The 19,116-nt window shown below is 40.7% G+C and overlaps 1 protein-coding gene across 1 annotated transcript in view; it reads right to left on the reverse strand.

Moving 5' to 3' along the window:
* igsf3 (immunoglobulin superfamily, member 3) overlaps window positions 1–19,116 on the reverse strand; it is a 106,168-nt gene that overhangs the window by 25,616 nt on the left and 61,436 nt on the right. The window contains exons 4-6 of the mRNA XM_086091731.1: window positions 15,129–15,515; window positions 12,668–13,075; window positions 5,407–5,832 (exon numbers count right to left, since the gene is read on the reverse strand). Coding sequence (XP_085947857.1) covers window positions 5,407–5,832; window positions 12,668–13,075; window positions 15,129–15,515 — 1,221 coding nt within the window. The remainder of the gene's footprint in view (window positions 1–5,406; window positions 5,833–12,667; window positions 13,076–15,128; window positions 15,516–19,116) is intronic.

Below are 19,116 nucleotides of genomic sequence, written 5' to 3' on the forward strand. Positions count from 1 at the left end.
ATAATTATTTGTGTGTGTTTTCCACATGAGTGTGTGTATATTAGTGTGTTTGCAGTTTGTGTTATGATGATATTAGATTGTGTCACGGAGACGGAGGCTTCCCCGGTGAGCCTCCATTCTGAACACGTGTTTGCCATTATTGTGCCGCAGCAAGGCACAATAGAGAAAACCCAATCAGGTGAGATGTAATAATACAGCCAGTGTATGCAGAAGTGGATCACATGTTCTAATGTCTTTTTGGGGGGATTACATTGGGGGAGATCCTCTAAGAAAATTAAACATGGGCCGTGGGAGGTCAGCCCCCCTCCCTGCCATGTTTGCATGTTGCGTGCAAACATTAGATTGATGGTGCTAAGCAATAGACCACCCACTGTTTGCAGCCTGTGCTGGATAATTCAAGCTAAATAGAAATGAAGTACCGGTAGATGAGTGCAGACGCAGGATGTATGGTCAACTCTTATGGGCCATGGGACTGTTTCGATTTGCAGACATCAAGTAGACCCAAGGCTACTGGCATTTCATTATTTGGGGCAATCACATGCACATGAAGACAAAAATATTGGAAGACCTGCAGATGATCCCCACAGAAAATGAAAACAGTTCATGTTAGCCTGTTCATTTTGCATATTTCTACTCATCTAGGATGATTTTGTACAAAATAGTTTTTTGTAAAGCAATTTACTGACATTTTTTGCAATTTTATGAATATTTTATAGTAATTTTTGTGATTTCTTCTTTTGGACACTTTGTTTCTTTTTGAACATCTTCTTTTCTGCCCTAAAATAAATAAATAATAAATTTTATGACTTTTTTGTTGTTGCCAATTTCAAAGACATTTTATGTGATTTTCTGCTTTCCTTCTTTTGGTTTTGAATGTTTTATGGCTACTTTTTGGAAGAAGAAAAAATTCAGCCTTTTTATTCAATTCTCTGCTATTTTTGGCAATTCCAAAACATGTTTTGGTCATTTTCTGCATTTCCTCTTCCTTCTAAACATTTTATGGTTAGTTTTGGGAGATTTTTTATTTTATTTGTTTTATTTTGCCTCTTTTTTTCTGACAACTTACAAATTTGGACTCTGACATTTAAAAAAAAAAAGTTTTATTATTCATTTTGTTTTATCTAAATCATTCATTTGTTCATTCATTTGTAGAATATTTTGTCTAAACAATAAAAACATGTTAAAAAAACATTTTTTTTCTAAAACTATTTTTTTAAGAAATTCACAGGGAGGACTAAAGAATCAGATGTGGCTCCAGAGCCACAGGTTGCCGACCCCTGGATAGCCTGTAACCCCATGCATTTCATTTTGTGGCGTCTCAGCCTGAACACTAGAGAATACGCTGTAAAGGACTACATGAATAAGAGACGAAGAAAAACTGAGAAGTAGGTATATAGATGCCATGGTTTTTATAAAGTAAAGAGAAATACATGATTGCTTCTTGAGCATACCACAAGTAATACAATTAAAATGTAGCAAGACAGAACGACAGCAAAGTTTAAAAAACAAAAAACAAATAAAAGGATATTCTGGTTTTTGTGCACGATTACATGGCCATAATTGACTGAATGTTAACGTAGACATTGTTGCCACCTGTTTTCCATTAAGCATCTCCACATGACTGACATGGCTCTTACCCCCAAAATGTGTCAGGCTGGTGAAGAGGCATCATCGTGTAGCAATCATTGTGCATTTTTATGCCTACTGTACACACATTTTCCGAAATGAATACGTAATCAAAGCTGAACTATTTGTTGACAAGATATGAAAAAGTACAATTTAATTAATATTAAAAAGTCTCCTTTAAATCGAAGACATTAGCAGAATGAAGCACCGGGAAGCTGGCACAAAGAATTCCACCCCTGCGTCAACTGGGAATCAGGGGTGAAGCGGGTTTGCTGCGAAAATGCAAAGCAAGCAGAGGAAAAGCTCTCAGAGGCACATGGCGAGGAAGACGCGTGAGCCTGGCCGTTCATGCGAGAGCGCCGATGTATACGAGCACATGTCGACGCGTGCTCCGCGCGGGCCAGGCGGCTCATGCATATTGAGTGGGTACCGAGGGAAGCGTGATTTAGAGTCGCTCAATTATGTATCTGGTCAGTTGCTGTGTATGCTCACACCTTATTTCACTCACAGCCTTTGTGAGGGGCGCAAGACTCAGGCCTGATTGGCTAGCACTCGGGGAAAATACAGAGGAAGTGGAAACAAATCATCTGTATGAATGAAGGCCCCCGGACGTGAAGGATGCGGCGTGGCAAGGACTGAGTGTCGCCTCTTTTCTCGTACTATGAAGGAATTTGCAGCACCAAGTACACAATGATTGCTTTGTCACAGTTGCTGCCGACTGCCACTTGACAACTTATCACATGATCATTGTCACGGATGGAATAGCAGCGCGGCGGTTGACCACTTTAGCTAAAAAGAAAAAAGAAGTCAGAAGAGGACCTTGAACGCGTTCCCCTGCAGACAATGTGGGTTAAAGCAAAAGTAAAGTGCCTACTGGGGAAAGCAAATGAGCTTTCAGGATGATGAGGCGATTTTCAAATAGCTCCTGAAGGGCCGCTGGACGCGATGTCGTCTGTGTGAATGGCGAAGGTCACAACACAGACACAGTACTATCTCACAATGTCGTGCTCCGGCATGTGAGTGTGCGCGCCTCCTTATTTCTGTGTTTGTGTATGAGGATCGATACTGCGCAATGAGAGACGGTCAAGTCTGTTCATGTGACTACATTTCCCCGTCTCACTGTGAAAGACTTATTGATCAGCAAGTCTTTCTTTGTTAGTACAAATGTTGCCTGCAGGCACGCTAAAGGACACAAGCAAATCATAACATTACACATTCGTGCATGCTCATTGTCTAACTTTAAAACCACAAGATGGAATGTGAAGGGGCTCCTCATGGCAGTGCTGTAACCCAAATTTGCTCACCGACTAACGCATTAGTAAAGTCATAAATACAGTAAATATATGTAGGTATGTAACATTTTAGTCCATAGTGGTAAGAGTGTGCCTACTTGTGTTGCGTGATGGCGTATTCTCACTAGTTCTTTGCATGATGTTTGTCACCTCAAAAGACGGGACAGAGGATGCACTCTAGACTTTTCAGCACCTAAAGAATCTATCAACTTAAAAAATATTTATAAATGTTGTACAAGTAAGTGAAAATGATGCGAATGCTTGTATGTAGTTATTTTTTTTTGAACAGTAAGAGTTTATAAACAACTTACAATTATTGGGTGTCATTAGGCTCCATATTAGGTACCGGTATGTTTAAGCTAGTGCCATACTTTTTAGTATATCACCCATAACTATAAGCACAACCAATTACTGTGAAGTGGTGCGACACTTTGTCATAAGTGGTATGCAAATATTTTGCACTAACACCAAAAATCCTGAAAATATCGCACTGGGAGTCCGGCAAAGCTGCATGTTGACTTAGCTTACTTAGCTTGTCGCAGCAAGCACACCATGTTTGTTTAGAGTGTTGTGGCAAAACAAAGTCACAAACTCAGAAACACTTTACCATTTCATCAAACGAATTTACATTTCAGAAAACAAATTCACAAAAGGCAATACAAACATGAAAGTGTGGCTTGACAGAATATGTTAATACGAGCACGACATTTTGAGAAGTGTTAATGGACGAAACATCACCATGTTCTTCATGAACAACAACTCGAAAAGTTGGGAACTAAAGTCCGTATCTCACTTGAGTGGCGAAGACTTGCGAGGTGTGCAAACAGAGAATGTTTTGTTCGTGAGCGCTCATTCAATGTCACAAACCGTCACAAAGACACTCACCAACAGTTTTAATGGTTTATGTTGTCACCCCAAAAATTTTAACAACTGTTTACAGCCAATAAACTGTTGACGAATGTCTGGCGAACGTCTGTGACGGTTTGCGACCTTAAACGAATCCTGCTGGAAAAACACTACGCGCTACGTGCACACACCCTTGCAAGCCTTCGCTGCGCAGTCAGATACGACCTTATATGTTGGGTCAGTTGGAAATAGTTTACCTTTGTTCATTTGTGTCCTGAAAATGTAAATGTAATAAAGTTGTTAATTTGTTCCAATCCAATTGTTTCCATTTGGTTTTCTTCAATTGTGAATTGGTTTCATGCGTGTAATACTGTTTTGGGCTTAACGAACACCGTACGAAATTTTGTGCATGTGCTTGAGAGGGAGGCATTACTATTCTAGTATGAGTGTTAAAAATAACATGTCTTAATCATACAAATTACTGAAATTGAAATTATACTTGACCCAATATTTATATCCTGTCGCTATGGGAGTTTAGCTTGCCTTAGTAGAGTTTCGTACTAAATGTAACAATAATTGCCTTTTTTTTTATTATTATTATTATTTTTTTTACCTGTTAGTGCCTCTACTTGAAAATGCTAGAGTGCCATCTTGAGATACAAGTGACCGCCCTTTGGAGTTTTTTTGAGATAAAAAAAATCTCTCTCGGTCGATTTAAATTATGTTTATTTATAATATTTATACTAATTACAAATATATATCCGTGCGGCCTGATACTAAATGGCTTGTTGGTTGGGTACCACTTCTGCCTGAAAATGGACGGGTTGTTATGCACTTCGATTGTCTCAATTGCTTTGTGATTGTGGCAAAATGTAGTGTTTTATGTGAGCTGATCTTGTGACAGGACATGCTGGATAATCTTCAACAAAATAGAGTGGCTTTTTTTTGGTGCAATTTCATTCACGTTTCCATTTTCTGGCAAGAACACATTGCAATACCTGCCACCAATTTGCCTTGCAGATGATTACTGATCATAATACATACAGCAAGACTGACACACATGACTCATTCATTCTCCCACCAAATTGGGTCTTCAGGTACCACAGGGCCTTTTTCCCTTACCCGCATTATGAATTATGTATTGTGCTGTTGAGCCATACAAGCCTGTGTTAAATTGGGCCGGTGTGTATCTATGTGCCAATTTGTTGTTTGACTTTAAGCCACTAATTGGGAGTGTGTGTGTTTGGCACAGAGGTCCAGTGCAGGTAGCGTGGACAGTTTAATGTCTCCGCTGAGAAAAACACAAGTTCAAGGAGAGAAGGCTCGCTCTCTTTATCACACTTTCCCACTCTGACCCGACCGTCTCGGTTCCTCGCTTCCCGTCTTCCTGCCTTCTTTCCACTTTGTTCTTTCTTCCTGTGGGATCTTTAGCGATCCATTCGCCGAGCTCCATTAGGAGACCCCACCCTGACGCGAGCAGAAAATGCACGCGTCTGCACACACACACTCCAATTAGTTGCTAAGCTAGAGACCAAGAGCAATTAGAGAATAGAGAAAGCGGACATCCTCTCAGCTCTGCAGCTCGCTCTCTGTTGTGATGTGTTCTCCAATCAGGGTGACAGGAATCTATGCAGCATTTTACCTGGTTGGAAGACGCTGATTCCCAGCAGGTTGGAAGTGCGGTTGGCCACTCGGCTCCAGCTGTTGTCGAAGTTTTTCCTCCAGAGAACAGCAGTGCACTGGTACTTGCCGGCTTCGTGGCGCCCCGCCCGCGTGACGGACAGACGGAAGTTGGTGTTGGAGTGCGAGCGGTCCACGGTGGTGCGGGTGCCCAGACCGAGCAGCTGCTCTCCCCACTGCAGCGTGCCCTCCCGGGTGAAAGTCACCAATTCCTTGAACTCGCCCTCGCCTTTATCGGAGGCCTCAGTGCCAGCCGGCATGAAGCGCCAGGTGACCGAGGTGGGGACGCGAGGGTTGTGGCGGGGCTTGACCAAGCACAGGAGGTCAAAGGATTCGCCGTAGGTTACAGATGGTGTCCGTGATGAAGCAGAGACCATGAAGGAGGATTCTAGTGGTGAGAGAACAGAAGATAGAATGATGATTACAAACACAATCACACATACTTGAACCATAAACACCACGATGAATGTGATGGTCAAAGAAGTGGATTGCCCTGACTGTTGTAAGTATATTCTAATATGCATATACTGGAAAGGGGCGTAGATAATTGAGAGGCTGTTGGCAATGATTTCCCCATTCATTGACTAGTCATATATGTCAGCAACACAGACTCGCCACACTTCACTTTTTAGCCACATGCCCATGTTTAAAAAGTCTGAACAATACTTATGAAACAATAAACTGTCAATGAAGTAGTTCCTCAAATAAAACCTGCCTATAAGTCTTCTCACAGCAGAAGAGGACAGTGGCAGATTTTTTCAGACCTCTGAGCCGGGAGTTGAGATTGGTGAACAAAATCGGTTGTATTTTAAGGGATCAGTCAATCACCAATCCCCTAAAATAAGGACATGTTCAGGACATGTTTTAAAATACAAAATTACCTTTATTAAAAAACAGAACATTTTGTTGTCAACAGACTTAGTTAAAATGTAAGAAAATAGGATAAAATATTATTAGTAGTTGTTTTTTTTAATTAATTTTATTTATAGTTATTTGTAAATGTCTATTCAAGATGACGATAATTGGTCTGCTTTCATAGATGACGAAAGAAATCTGAGAATAGTCACTATTGAGAGGCTGAAATTCTGGGAATTTTAGGTCTATAAATGATTATTCAATTATCCATCCATCCATCCATCCATCCATCTTCTTCACCGCTTATTCCTCACAAGGGTCGCGGGGTGCTGGAGCCAATCCCAGCTGGATTCGGGCAGTAAGTGGGGTACACCCTGAACTGGTTGCCAGCCAATCCAGGGCATACACAGACAAACAACCATTCACACCCATAATCATACCTATGGACAATTTAGAGTGTTCAATTAATCTGCCATGCATGTCTTTGGAATGTGGGAGGAATTACCGGAGTACTTGGAAAAACCCACGCAGGCACGGGGAGAACAACACCCAGGAAGGCTGAAGCCCAGACTCGATCTCACGTCCTCTGCACTGGGAGGCAAACATGCTAACCACCAGTCATCCACCATGCAGGCTTAATTATCAAATATAATTTATTAAACTGATAATCGATTAGTTGTCGATTAGTTAAGAATCAAAGAAGAATCTATAAAAGAGAATAGCGATGGAAATATAAATCACACCCACCCAAACCATTCCTATTGCACTTTTCCTGATCTCAGCTGACTTTGAGCGAGATGCGGGATACGCCCTGAAATGGTCATAAGCCAATTACAGGGCAAATATGGACATTCATTAGCATTCACACTTAGTGTGTTTTTGGATTATGGGTGTTAGCTAGGTACCTGGAGAAAATCCACCTGGAAAAAATCCACACAAACATGGAGAAACTCATGAGCCAAGATTAAAGGGTTCCTTGAGGGTCTTTCATAAGTGCACTGGGTTCATACAGACTTAAGCACTACTTCATCTACCATCAACATTTTCTCTAGCAGTGTGGTAAGTGCAGCATGCACCGGATCTACGAGAAGACGTCATTTCCGCATGCGTGTCAGTATCTGTGTGTGTATGATTCTTTCACAGCGAGAGCGTGCCTCAAAATTAAGAGCAATGCAAAGAAAACACAAGGGAGAGATTTCTTTTAAGCACCGGTGTTCAATCTCCGCCCATCTCGCCGCCAAGTGGAAACTGTCCTCATTAGGCAGAAACGTTCTATCATCACAATACATTGTGGTCAAAATACACCTGCGGGAGGCGTGGGATATAGATCCTCAAACGGTCTGCCGTGATGTTTGTGAAACGTCAATGATGAAGCGCCAAGTAAAAAACTAAACATTTTGAGGAAATATGACTATTTTAAGATTTCTCCCTCGTCTTGCTTTTCTCCAGTCCCGCATCTCTTTCTCTGACAGCCATCCTTCCATTGTCCTTCAGGGGAGTGTAATCAATGGCTTGCTTCAGTTCGGTCCACTTAACCACCGCGGCAGAGGCTGCCTGCGGGTCTTCATTTTCTCACTGACAAAAACCTGGGCTGCTCTTTTCACTGAAAGGGAAATATTTCACAGCATAAAATGTGGCTAGTCCATGTGTTTTGTTTTGTTGAAAAATACGCCAGTCTGTCATTGACATTAGCCACTAGCACTTAACTTCCAATTGTTACTGGTTATTAACGTCATGTCTTATTTTATTTTGTTTTACTTGTACACTTGCCTGACAAAGTGAAAAAATTGCTATTTTAACATTGTAATACTGTGTTACAAAGGTTAATACTACAACACGAAATGGCTCAGGCGGTAGACTGCTTGTGTCCTACTGGTTGTAAGGTTCTATTCTGAGCCCCTGTGATCATGCTGAAGTGTCTTTAAGCACAATACTCAACACTCAGCTGCTCCTGAAGCTGCATCAACAGCAGGTGAATGAGGAGAGTGTGACACAAGTGAAAGCCCATTTGCCATAATGATATTGCAGGGATACCATAGGAGTATGTGAGCATTTTTATTTTGTTAAAGAACCAGCACATTTATCAAGCAATTTTGACTTTGAATTAAAGGCCCTGTAAAGTGGATTCAAGATTTACTTCTAAATAAATGATAAATATTCGAAGATCATGGCTGAAAAACTTGCAAAGACTAAGAACTAAGAAATACTCAATTGTGTTGATATACAGCGTAAAACTGCATTTCACCATTTTACAATTGATTTGGAAGCCTCATTTTATATACATGGTAATTTAACTATTCAAATTTGGCAGGGTTCTTAACACTCTTTCTGTGGAATATAAAATTTACAAGACATTTAACAGACATTTAAGTATATTATAAACATTTACGATTCAAAATTACGAAATGTCATCAATTAGAAATTTTGAATTGTTGAATACGCCTGTAAAAAAAGTATCAATGATATTGGATGACACCATTTCAATGAAAATGTATAAGAAATTGTTGAAAATAGCTTGCGCTCTTTGATGATATAATGTTAATAGTTGAGCAAAGATGCTGTTTTTGGGGTCTCCTCAAAAGTGGTGTTTTTGGAGGTACAAGATGTTTTCTTTCTACTTCAAATTTCTACTTTTGTCACAAATCTATACGTTTATATTGTTCAGTCCCAACATGTTTGTTATTTCTACAGATCATTGACCAATCTTTTTGGCGATGCAATATTAAATGTTTAACAAACATGCGGTTTGTTTGTTTTCCAAAAAAGTGCAAATTTTTTAGATGTGAAGATTCTGCCCAAGGCCGGCGATGTTTTTTGAATTAATGTCTTACTTTATTTGGTTTCAAACTAAAAGCTATTTATTCAACAAGTTTCACCAAGTTCTGAACCATGGACTCATTTGGGCTGAACTGCTTGTCGATTAGTGTTAGCGAAATTCGAATGGGTGATTTTCCTCATGTAACATTAGAATGAAAAGCTACAGTAAACGTGTACATCACATTATTGATCATTTATTAAGAATGCACTAAACTGTATATCAACGGTAATGTTAACAGTCTAGCGGTTAAGAAATATGATACATTGAGAAGAGTATGGACCATACACTACATTTGAAATAGCTTAAAGGAAAAACTAAATTAAATACGTAACTTGAGTCAGGTCATTTCCTATGAAAAATACAGTCTTACATTTTAAACCAATCAGAAAGAAGAACGTGAGCTACTGTGCCATGCAGCCTAGTCTTGACTGTGACAAACAAATGAAAAGAGTATGTTTCCCAGAGGACGTCGTTCTCGGATGCCCTCCAGGGTTTTGTTAGCAGGCAGCAGGAGTCCATTAGGAGGCTATGAATTCAATTAGCTTACAGTGACCATATATAATATCTGGAGCATTAGGCTGCCAATCGATTCAAAGGGCAGGTCACAGTAGAACCCATTCTGTGCCCAGTACGCCGCCAGAGAAAATTACTTTTGTGTGTGTGTGTGTGTGTGTACAAAACCAGCAAGCCTTATAATAAAACAGAAAAAAAATAACAGGTCTATACATAAGGGATAGGATTCAATAATACTTTTGAGTGAGAAGCCCTCTGACCAAAACAAATAGAAGATAAAGTTCAACACAAAATGACCGCTGCACAACAACACACAACTTTCATCTACAAACACAGACAAGAAAAACCGAGAGAGACAGGAACCTTTTGACTTGTTTGCTCCAATCTGCATAACACACCTCTTGTTCCTCAAATTAACGTCTCTGCCTGAAGCTAACAAATAACCACTTAAAAATGGACATCTCCTCTTTGTAGCAAGTTAATCTGTGTGTGTGTGTGTGTGTGTGTGTGTGTGTGTGTGCGCGCGCATTGAGCCCCTCTGCTCTTGACCTGCCAGCTCCTCACTGTTTCGCTCCAGTGATCTTCTCAGCCCGTACTCAAAATGTTCTGCTTAACTCTGCACTGACTGAGGGCAGACCCATACACTGTGAAACACATCGGTGCTGAATTTCTATTCTAATAAATCCAGCTAATCTGTGTGTGGGTGTGTGTGTGTGCGTGCGTGTGTGCGCGCGCGCGAGCATAATGATTGTCACCGCAGCACGTAACACTTGACGTGTGGCAGGTGGTGTGAGAATGTGTCCTAATAGTTCTTTACCCCCAGGCAAAACATGAATAAACCATGGAGTATTCTTCGACTGGCTATGGACATAAGTAATGGGACACGTGACCATTACGCATACAGTAAATGAAAACTGAGGAAAATGAGCTACTGGAACAGGTTGCACTCTTCTGGGAAGACTTTCTACAAGACTTTGGAGTGTGTCCATAAGGCTTTAAAACCCCCAGCTCACAATCTCTCTTCTCGTTCAAGATATTTGATGAGGTTGAGGTTTTTACGCTGGGCTGACCAAACTCATCCAAGCATGTTTTGACAGACCAACCTTTGTACGCTGAGAACTTACTCGGTGCGACCTCTGATTGAGTTACTGATCAACAAATCAAGTCTTGTAAACGTGCATGTGGTTCACCATGATTTGGACCCTGATCTACGCATAGCCAGGATTATGATAGCAGCTTGAATAATGTAACCTGGACCAGAAACACACAAAAATAATAAATAATTTTAGGAAAGTAATGAATTGCGATTGTCTGACAGATATTGCAATTGTAATTTAATTCATAATTTTCTTAAAATCAAGCTTCAGTGCAATTATTCACTATGTACAGTGCCATTTACAAATGTGACATAATTAGAATTAGTCCAGTAATGTACAGAGACTAACGAGGCCGCGGGGTCATAGCTGTGTAAATATGCAATTTATCTGTAATACTGTAGTGTATGTAAAAATATTTTTAGCAATTTTTTTTTTACATTTAGAATATATAGTACATATAGTATATTGTATATGGAAAACTGACGTTTTCTTTATACAAAAATATAACATATGTAAATATTGTTTTCTGTATTTTTTGTCAGACTTAACTGCTTCAAACAGAAACTGAGGTCTTAGGAATATGGCCTGAAAATCATATTCAATTGAAATTCTTCATAATCATAAAATCATAATGGCAGTACTTTTGAATGGGTTATTTAGAATTTTCCTGTTAAAATAAATGTATTCTTCTCTCGGCTTCTTTTCATTCCAATTCTACGTTTTCATGTAAACTTGTCAGATTTTTCTTTTACAGAATGTAATGAAATCCATTTAGCAAATACAACTATACTGTAGTCCCTTATTAGCAAGCTAAATTGAGTAAAAATATATACACACCGGTAAATAGCAAGAGTCATTTTGAGACTTAGCAATCCCCAAACTCCTCTATGGTGCAAAATAGTGCAAACAAACACAAATAACATGGCTGATATGATAAATATTTAATATACTTTTGGCTTATAAGCTCCTCGTCATGGCTGATGTCAGCTGTAACTGATTAATTTCTGTTTTTCAAGTGTGTGCTTGCGTAGAGTATTATTTTATCGCTAGATACCTTTTAATTGTGAAGCTAATTTGCTTTTCGTAGCTGGTTGCTCTCTGCCCTAATGTGATTCCAGCCAGTCATCCCATTTTATGCGACTCTGCATTTTACTTTAGTTTAGCGATTAGCATTAGCATCTTTATCTTCTGATGTTTCCTCTACTTGCTTGGTATGTTGCATGCTTCGCTATCCCACGTCTGCCTTTAGTTATAGTGCTACTGTTAGAAGTTTATCTTACACAGTGGCAAGGATTGCAGTTACTTTTGGGGCAAGTTAGCTTAGTGCTGAGCTTTTGTGAGCAGCGGGGAAAACTGGGCCACACATTTTTTTTTTCAATTTGGAGCTGACCTAGGATTCCAGCCCAGGGGGCGAATATGCTCTGTTAGCCAGTGTATCTAGTTCCACATTTGTAGGTACCAAAAACACAATGATTGAAACTGAATATGCAGGAAGTTCGCCAAAAAGTGGTACAGTTTGATGACATATCTTTGAGCATTAAACAGGCTGTAGTAGACCCAGCTGTAGCTGTTCTTTCCAATAACACTACTACTGATAAAATAACAAAAGTCTACCAAATTGCATGGGCCTCCATAAAAGCTGCTGTTGACACTGCTTACTTGATTTTTCTAGCTCTAGCCCGTTAGGTTTATTAGCGTGGACAAGACTGCATTTGAAGCATAAAAGTTAATGATTGACAGGTCTCTGTGAACCAATCAATAGACATTTGTTGCCATGTAGTGGAGTGGAACAAGTCAACTATTTTGGCATTCTTCACAACTTTTGATACTTGAAATAAACACAAATTCGAACTGAACTTGGTGGAAAGCTTTGCCATTCCTCAGTTGTGCAGCAATGCACAACCACATGCCTCTTCCAGCAGTTCACACTTACAACTCACCGACAGTCTTGACGGTGACAGTCTTCGTGTCTGACTTCTCTCCAATCTGCTCCCAGCTGAGTTCCGGTTCAGTGCCGCTTTGAAACCACTCGGTTGCAGTGCAGCTGTACTGGCCCTCATCCTCGGGCAAGACATTATAGATGGAGAGCAAGAAGGTGTCAGCCCGCGACCTCTCCACTCGTATCTCGCCGTAGCTGGAGCGATCCCTGTAGGCATCGCTGTGCCGAACGGTGCCGTCTCTGTCCAAAGAGGCCAACCTCTGGGCTTCTTCGTTGCCCTGCTTGTCCGTCCACTGCCAGACAACAGACAGAGGGCCTGTGCTGGACTGCACCAAGCAGGTCAACTGCATCACGTTGCCCTCCAGAACCTCAGAGGAGTTGCTAGACAAAGAGACGGTGATATTGCTCTCTGTAAACAAAGCAGAAAACACTAGAAAGGTCAGTAAGTGATGAAATGAAGTCCTTCATTTTTAAAAATCCTTTCCCACAAAAGACAACAGGAATCACACATTCAGTATTAACACATCCAAGAGAACATGAGCCCAGGGGCAATGAAACAAATTACAGCGCCTGTTCCCTGGAGTATAAGACCATCCTGTGCAAAGTGTTTGCCTGTGTACGTGAGAGGTTGACATTGCGGGTTCGCTTCTGGCCCGAGGCGCATCACAGCGACAGCTAAACAAGCAAGCCCTAGCGGGTCTGGGTTTGCGTATGGGATGGGGATGTTAGATTTTTTTCGGAACCCGCAGTAGTTTATTCACTGAGCTAAGAAGGATTGGCTCACAAGAGGCAGATGAAGAGGAGGGTAAGACGTCCTTCCAGGCTCTCTTGCTTGCTTTTCCCGCTTTACGACAACCTCATCACTTCAAAAACATCACAAAGCTCCAGTTAACCCAAAAACTAAAGTGATGTCGCCGAAGGTTTTTTTTCCCCTCGAGCCAAACTCTGTTCTTCCTCCCTAATAAACAAGAACCATGTATGAATATGGATTGCGTTAGCCTCTTAGCTTCTTCTATCACACACTCAAACCTATTAAAAAATGTTCATCCTTTTTCATATTCACTATAACACTTTGATACCTGAGATGACTCTACAAAAACACATGGACTGTGGCAGTAGAGCACATGGAGATGAACATGGAATTTTCAGTTGTTTTCTAGAACTCTGTACTTCTGTTAGAAGTCTTGCTTCCTGTACAAGTGGATCTTCAAACTTGAGCTCCCCTTTCTTTCTTTAGCTTCATTTGCAGGTACAGTGTGGTTTAATTTTGTTATGCATTTTATAACATTCACAAAATATCTGAGCAATCAGTCCCACTTTTCAGTACCGCTTAGTTATGTTCTTCGATTTAATAGCAAAATGTGCTGGTATGGTATACCACATGGAGCATCATCCATGCTTAGCCTGCAGTGTTTTCATGATACAAACCGTGGAAAGCTGAACCTTGTTAGAAACATGGCTTTTGCATTGACTTAATGTGACCCCATCACATCTTTCACCCAGTTGGCCGATTTAGAGTCGTGCAGTACCATTTCAAACGAGTGTGTGAACATGAGATGGGAGCTGGAGCATAAAAACTGCTGCCTCAGCCTTAACTGCTTGCCTTGCTCCATCCAGGTTTTCCTTGACTTGTGCAAACCAAATAAACATCCTTTATAAGGCATTAAGGTCTTTGTCGGAAAAACAAATTCAACTATAAAAGGAGTTTCCCTGGAGACTTCCGCTGGCTTGGGGCCATTTTTTTGTGCTCATTTAGCAGGAGGCCCGTTTAAAGGTCAGGTTAGGCTGCCTGGTGTTAGCCGCTTGAGAGGAGACTTTGTGGTGCAGATTTAAAAAAACAAAAACAATTTAAGTGCCGGTAGCAGCTGGCTACACACGCTGCCACAGCCCAGAGAGACTCCGATGTCAAAACAGACAGGGAGGATGAAGCAGATGACCCGCCTGCCTGTGTGTATGGCAGAAAGTAAATTTGCATTGATCAGCTGTAAGCCTGACTGACCCAGTCATGCATCCGAAAAGGACAGCTCATCATCCGGCCTGGGGAACCTCTCGGCGGGCACAGAAGTGATGCGTCTTTCTTTGGGTCTTTTATTTCTTTGTAGTCTTATTTCATGGCTGTTAGTTCAACCTCTGTAAGTCTAGACTCTGCAGCTCTCCATTATCCTGGTGTATCCCCCCCCCCCCTCCCCCACCACTCTTTATGGGAAGGACCCATAATTCTACATTACAATTCTTTAGCAATCCACTCAAAGGGAAAATACATTAGGAATAAGAGGAGCATTATCTGATCTCTACTTACTCACAGATAACAATAGAGGCTATCTGTCATGGCACAAGGAGAGAGGTGGGGACATTCAATACCACTAAAACTGCTCTTATGAATAGCTCATGATTCTTAGTGTAATTGACAAGTAAGGACAGAACAACTAAGCCAGTGGCCTCGCGACCGGATTATTACTCACGGAGTGGCTGCACTGTGATCTGAACGTTGCGGGAGCGCTTGCTGCGGTCGATGAAGTCTCCCGTGGGTGTCTTTTCCCGCTCCGTCACGCGGCAGATGTATTTGCCGGCGTCGTCGGGGCGTAGGCGCTGCAGCTTGAGCAGGTGCACGTTGGGGCTCTCTTTGCGCACCGTCATGTGGCCGGCAGCTTCGCGGGCCACGTAGTCCTGGCCCAGGACGGGCACGGCGCCGGGGCCCACCACGGCCACCGGTGAGCTGCTGAAGACCCACGACACCGAGAAAAATCGCTCGGGGACGTTCTGCGCCTCAATGGTGCAGCGGAGCTCCAGCGGCTCACCGGCCGTGAAGGACCGTCGCTCCGTGCTCACCTGGATGCTGAAGTCACGATCTGAAGAAGAAACAGAAAATCGATGTTAGCCATAAAGCGAGGGATAGGGACCGAGATGGACTACAAATAGCTTAAAAAAAATAAAATAAAATACGCACTGGAAATTAGTGATAGACCAATATATTTTTTTCAATCGATAATAATCGATAACGATTATTAGTAGTCAAGGAGACCAATAACTGATATTTCAAGCCGATATTCATTTGCAGTAAAAAAGAGAATATTATTCTATATTATTATTATAATTTTACACTTATAAAGAATTGACAGTTTTGTTTAAAAATTCTGAGTCATCAGCATGTGTTAAGCTAAATTAAAAACTAAGCAAGTAAATTGTTCCCTAAAGTTTTCAACTGCAAATAAAGTTTTCAAACATTTCAACACAATTTCCTGTTATTTTATTTTAATAAGAAGTGCAGGGAGTTCCCAGTGACAGCATATATATATTTTTTAATTAATTGGAAATTTAAATAAATCCATAAATGAAAAGTTTCCTGTATCTCACTGAGCGACAAATGTATGCGAATGTTGGTAATTTGGGGATTTTGTCATGGTTCATAAAGGTTTCAAAAGATCTTCGCAGACAGTAAAAAAAATGTCTGAATATGTTCGACATTTCTTTGCGACAAGTAAAAACTGAACATCTTATATTTCCAGATGAAAATCCTAAATTTCGCTACGTTTGCAAGCATTCACCGCTCAGTGAAATGCGAGCTTTATCGGCCTTCAGATTTGTGGTCTATCCCTCCCGGAAATTTGCCGATGCTGATCTGATGCAAGTCAATGTAAGCTTGACATGATTTAAATTCACCAATTGGTGACCTATACACACCCCACGTCTGCCCAAGCAACATAAATAAACACATTAAAAACACCCGCTGTGAATCTAAACTACAGCAAAAGCAGAGACCATTAAATCCTAAATGTGCTACACTAGAGGTGGTGTCTGTCAACCACGCAGTGGAGTAATGCATTCAAATGATCGCCCACGCAAGTGAATGGTATGTAACATTTAATATTTGTATTATTCATGCTGTTTGCTTTTGTGTTGTCCAGTGTTGATGCTTAACAAGTTTCTTACTGCTGGGTTGTCTTGTGTGTTTTATCCCAGTATATCAATGCCATGCAGTCTGCTGGCCCAACACGATAAGAAGCACTGACCTATATTTACAACTTAGATGAACTGTATTTATTTAATTCTAACTGTCTATTTTTTTTATTTCAAAGTATGTGTCTGGGCTGTGAAGTTTGTACTCGTCATAATAATTTGCCAATGGTCTTCAGAATTCCCTGTGGTGACTCATCACACACACACACACACACATCGTATTAATGAAGGTTTCTTTATTTTTAACCAATCAGATTTTAGATTGAACACTAAGCACGTTGATAGGCTCAGAGTGACATTGGCATTTTTCTGATTGGTTGATGGGAGCTGCTCAAAATAATCTGATTTATAATTACGTGAATTGGATTAAGAGAGGACAAACGTCGGACATTTAAAAAAAAAAACTACATTTTTTCGTATGTTTGTATTTATGTGATTATATGCTATTTATGGCACATTTGTTTTGCTCATTTTATCAATGCACCTTTCACTCTATTATGCACTAAGCATTAAAACAATATCCAAAGTGTTTCCAGCCCAGTGATTTTACACTTAACTCATCCAAGCACGCTTTTATTGACCTTGTTTTGTGCTCTTCTTCCCTACACCAAATGTCTTGTCATGGCAATTAGTTCTACCTATTATTATTTTGAAGTATGTCCCAATACTCTGCTCCATATAGTATTATATGCAATACATAATGGCTTGCTACATGTCGCTATTAACCCCCCTGCCTCTCGTCTGTGTGCTCCCCTGCATCGCAACAGCATACCGACAGGAAGGCTTCGAACATTTCCACACCAGAGTGTTTGTCAGGAACCGCGTTCGCCGTTCGTCGTCGTAATTACAGCTCGAGGCTACCGCCAACACTGAGAGGCAAAGCAGCCGTTTCCGACACGTAGCCTAGCGCGCTCATCATCTGCAAATTAATACAGCAAATAAACCCTTGCCCCCACACACACTCCCACAATCACACGCAGAGAAAGTGAAGCGTAATTTGGGTAAGTGGAAGCGGAGTGAGCACCACCAACTTTGCTGTGTGTGAGCAGAAGGAAGAAGAGGAGGAGGAAGAGAGCGCTTGACTCCCTGTCACACTGCAAGCGAGAATTCTAATTAGGTTTATTTTTTATTGCTGAGGTGAAAGCGAAAAGGAGGGGAGGGCGAGCGGAGCACTCTGACAAATCAGCGTTTTTTGTGTGTTTTTTTTATCCCAACGCCGCACAGCGTGACCTCAACCTTTCCTCTTTTCTATTCTCTCGGCATCTTCTCTGTGGTTGCAACTGACACAATTTTAGTGTCATCTTGTGCCCCAAGAATCCCCTTAATATTCTATCCTCCTCACTTTAGTATTCAGCCTCTGCACCCAAAACTGTGGAGAGCACAGTCTTCCAGTGTTTGACAATATTGAGTCTCCATTCTTTAGCTAGAGGCTTTGAACAGTTTTTGGGAATATGGACAAAGCCCTCATGGGTGGACTTTTGAGTCCTTCTTAATTAATGTCCATCCATTGTATTGTCATACTAGGGCTAGGCATTTGACTAGGTTTCTTTGATATACTAAGGGAAAAAGAACAAGTAATTGATTACCGGGGTACTCGGTTTACGATGGCAACAAACGGTCCGAAATACTAGTTTGCACATTGACATAAGTTACTGCCATACTTGCTGCTTTTTCATTTGGTTGTTTTTTAATTATGAAATAGAAGTGTTTTTTCACACAAATACTTAAAATGTAATGACATATAAATAAATAACATCATTATTTGTACTCATCTATAACTTCACTATCTCGAACCAAGGCAAAAATGTGGTTGTTCTTTGTCAGCCAAGATATTACTTACAGGCTGCATCTGTGCAAGGGCATTTCAGGGTTTCCTGCCAGGATTTTCTTCAGACATTTTTTTTTATCCTAAAAAGTAAGTTCTTATTTCTCATAATGTAGGGTTTATCACTGTTAAGTGATAACTAAGACTAAAGACGGCTCTTTAATTTTTATTTTTTTTAATTGATTAAGATGGGTAACGCTCACCAGTGTGAGGCCAAACATTTTCGATAATGCTATAACCTCATTAGGGCTATGGGTGAGCTGAAATCTACCCCTGCTGACTTTGGCCGAAAGGGCAGGTTACACCCTTGACTGGTCATTCATAGGCAAACACCATTTACTCTTACATTCCCACCTATGGACAAATTTGAGTCTTCACTCTAAAAACAGTTGAGTCAAATTGTGTCAAAAAAGGGACCAACCCAACTTTTCTTGGTTTATTCAGTTAAGCTGAAATGTTGGGTCAGATGAATAACCCAAAAAATAGGGCTACTTTGTGGTTTATTCATTTGATTTGACCCAACTTCTTGGGTTAAATAACTCAACTTTTTGGGTTAAATAGATTCAGTTGGGTTAAGTCAAATTAATTAAAGATGTTAGGTCAAATGAATTACCCATAAGACAACCCCAAAAATGGGTTACTTTGTGGGTTAGTAATTTAATTTGACC

The sequence above is a fragment of the Leptonotus elevatus genome, chromosome 12, assembly GCF_054856555.1.
Source record: "Leptonotus elevatus isolate MCC_2025b chromosome 12, RoL_Lele_1.0, whole genome shotgun sequence".
Taxonomy (NCBI): domain Eukaryota; kingdom Metazoa; phylum Chordata; class Actinopteri; order Syngnathiformes; family Syngnathidae; genus Leptonotus; species Leptonotus elevatus.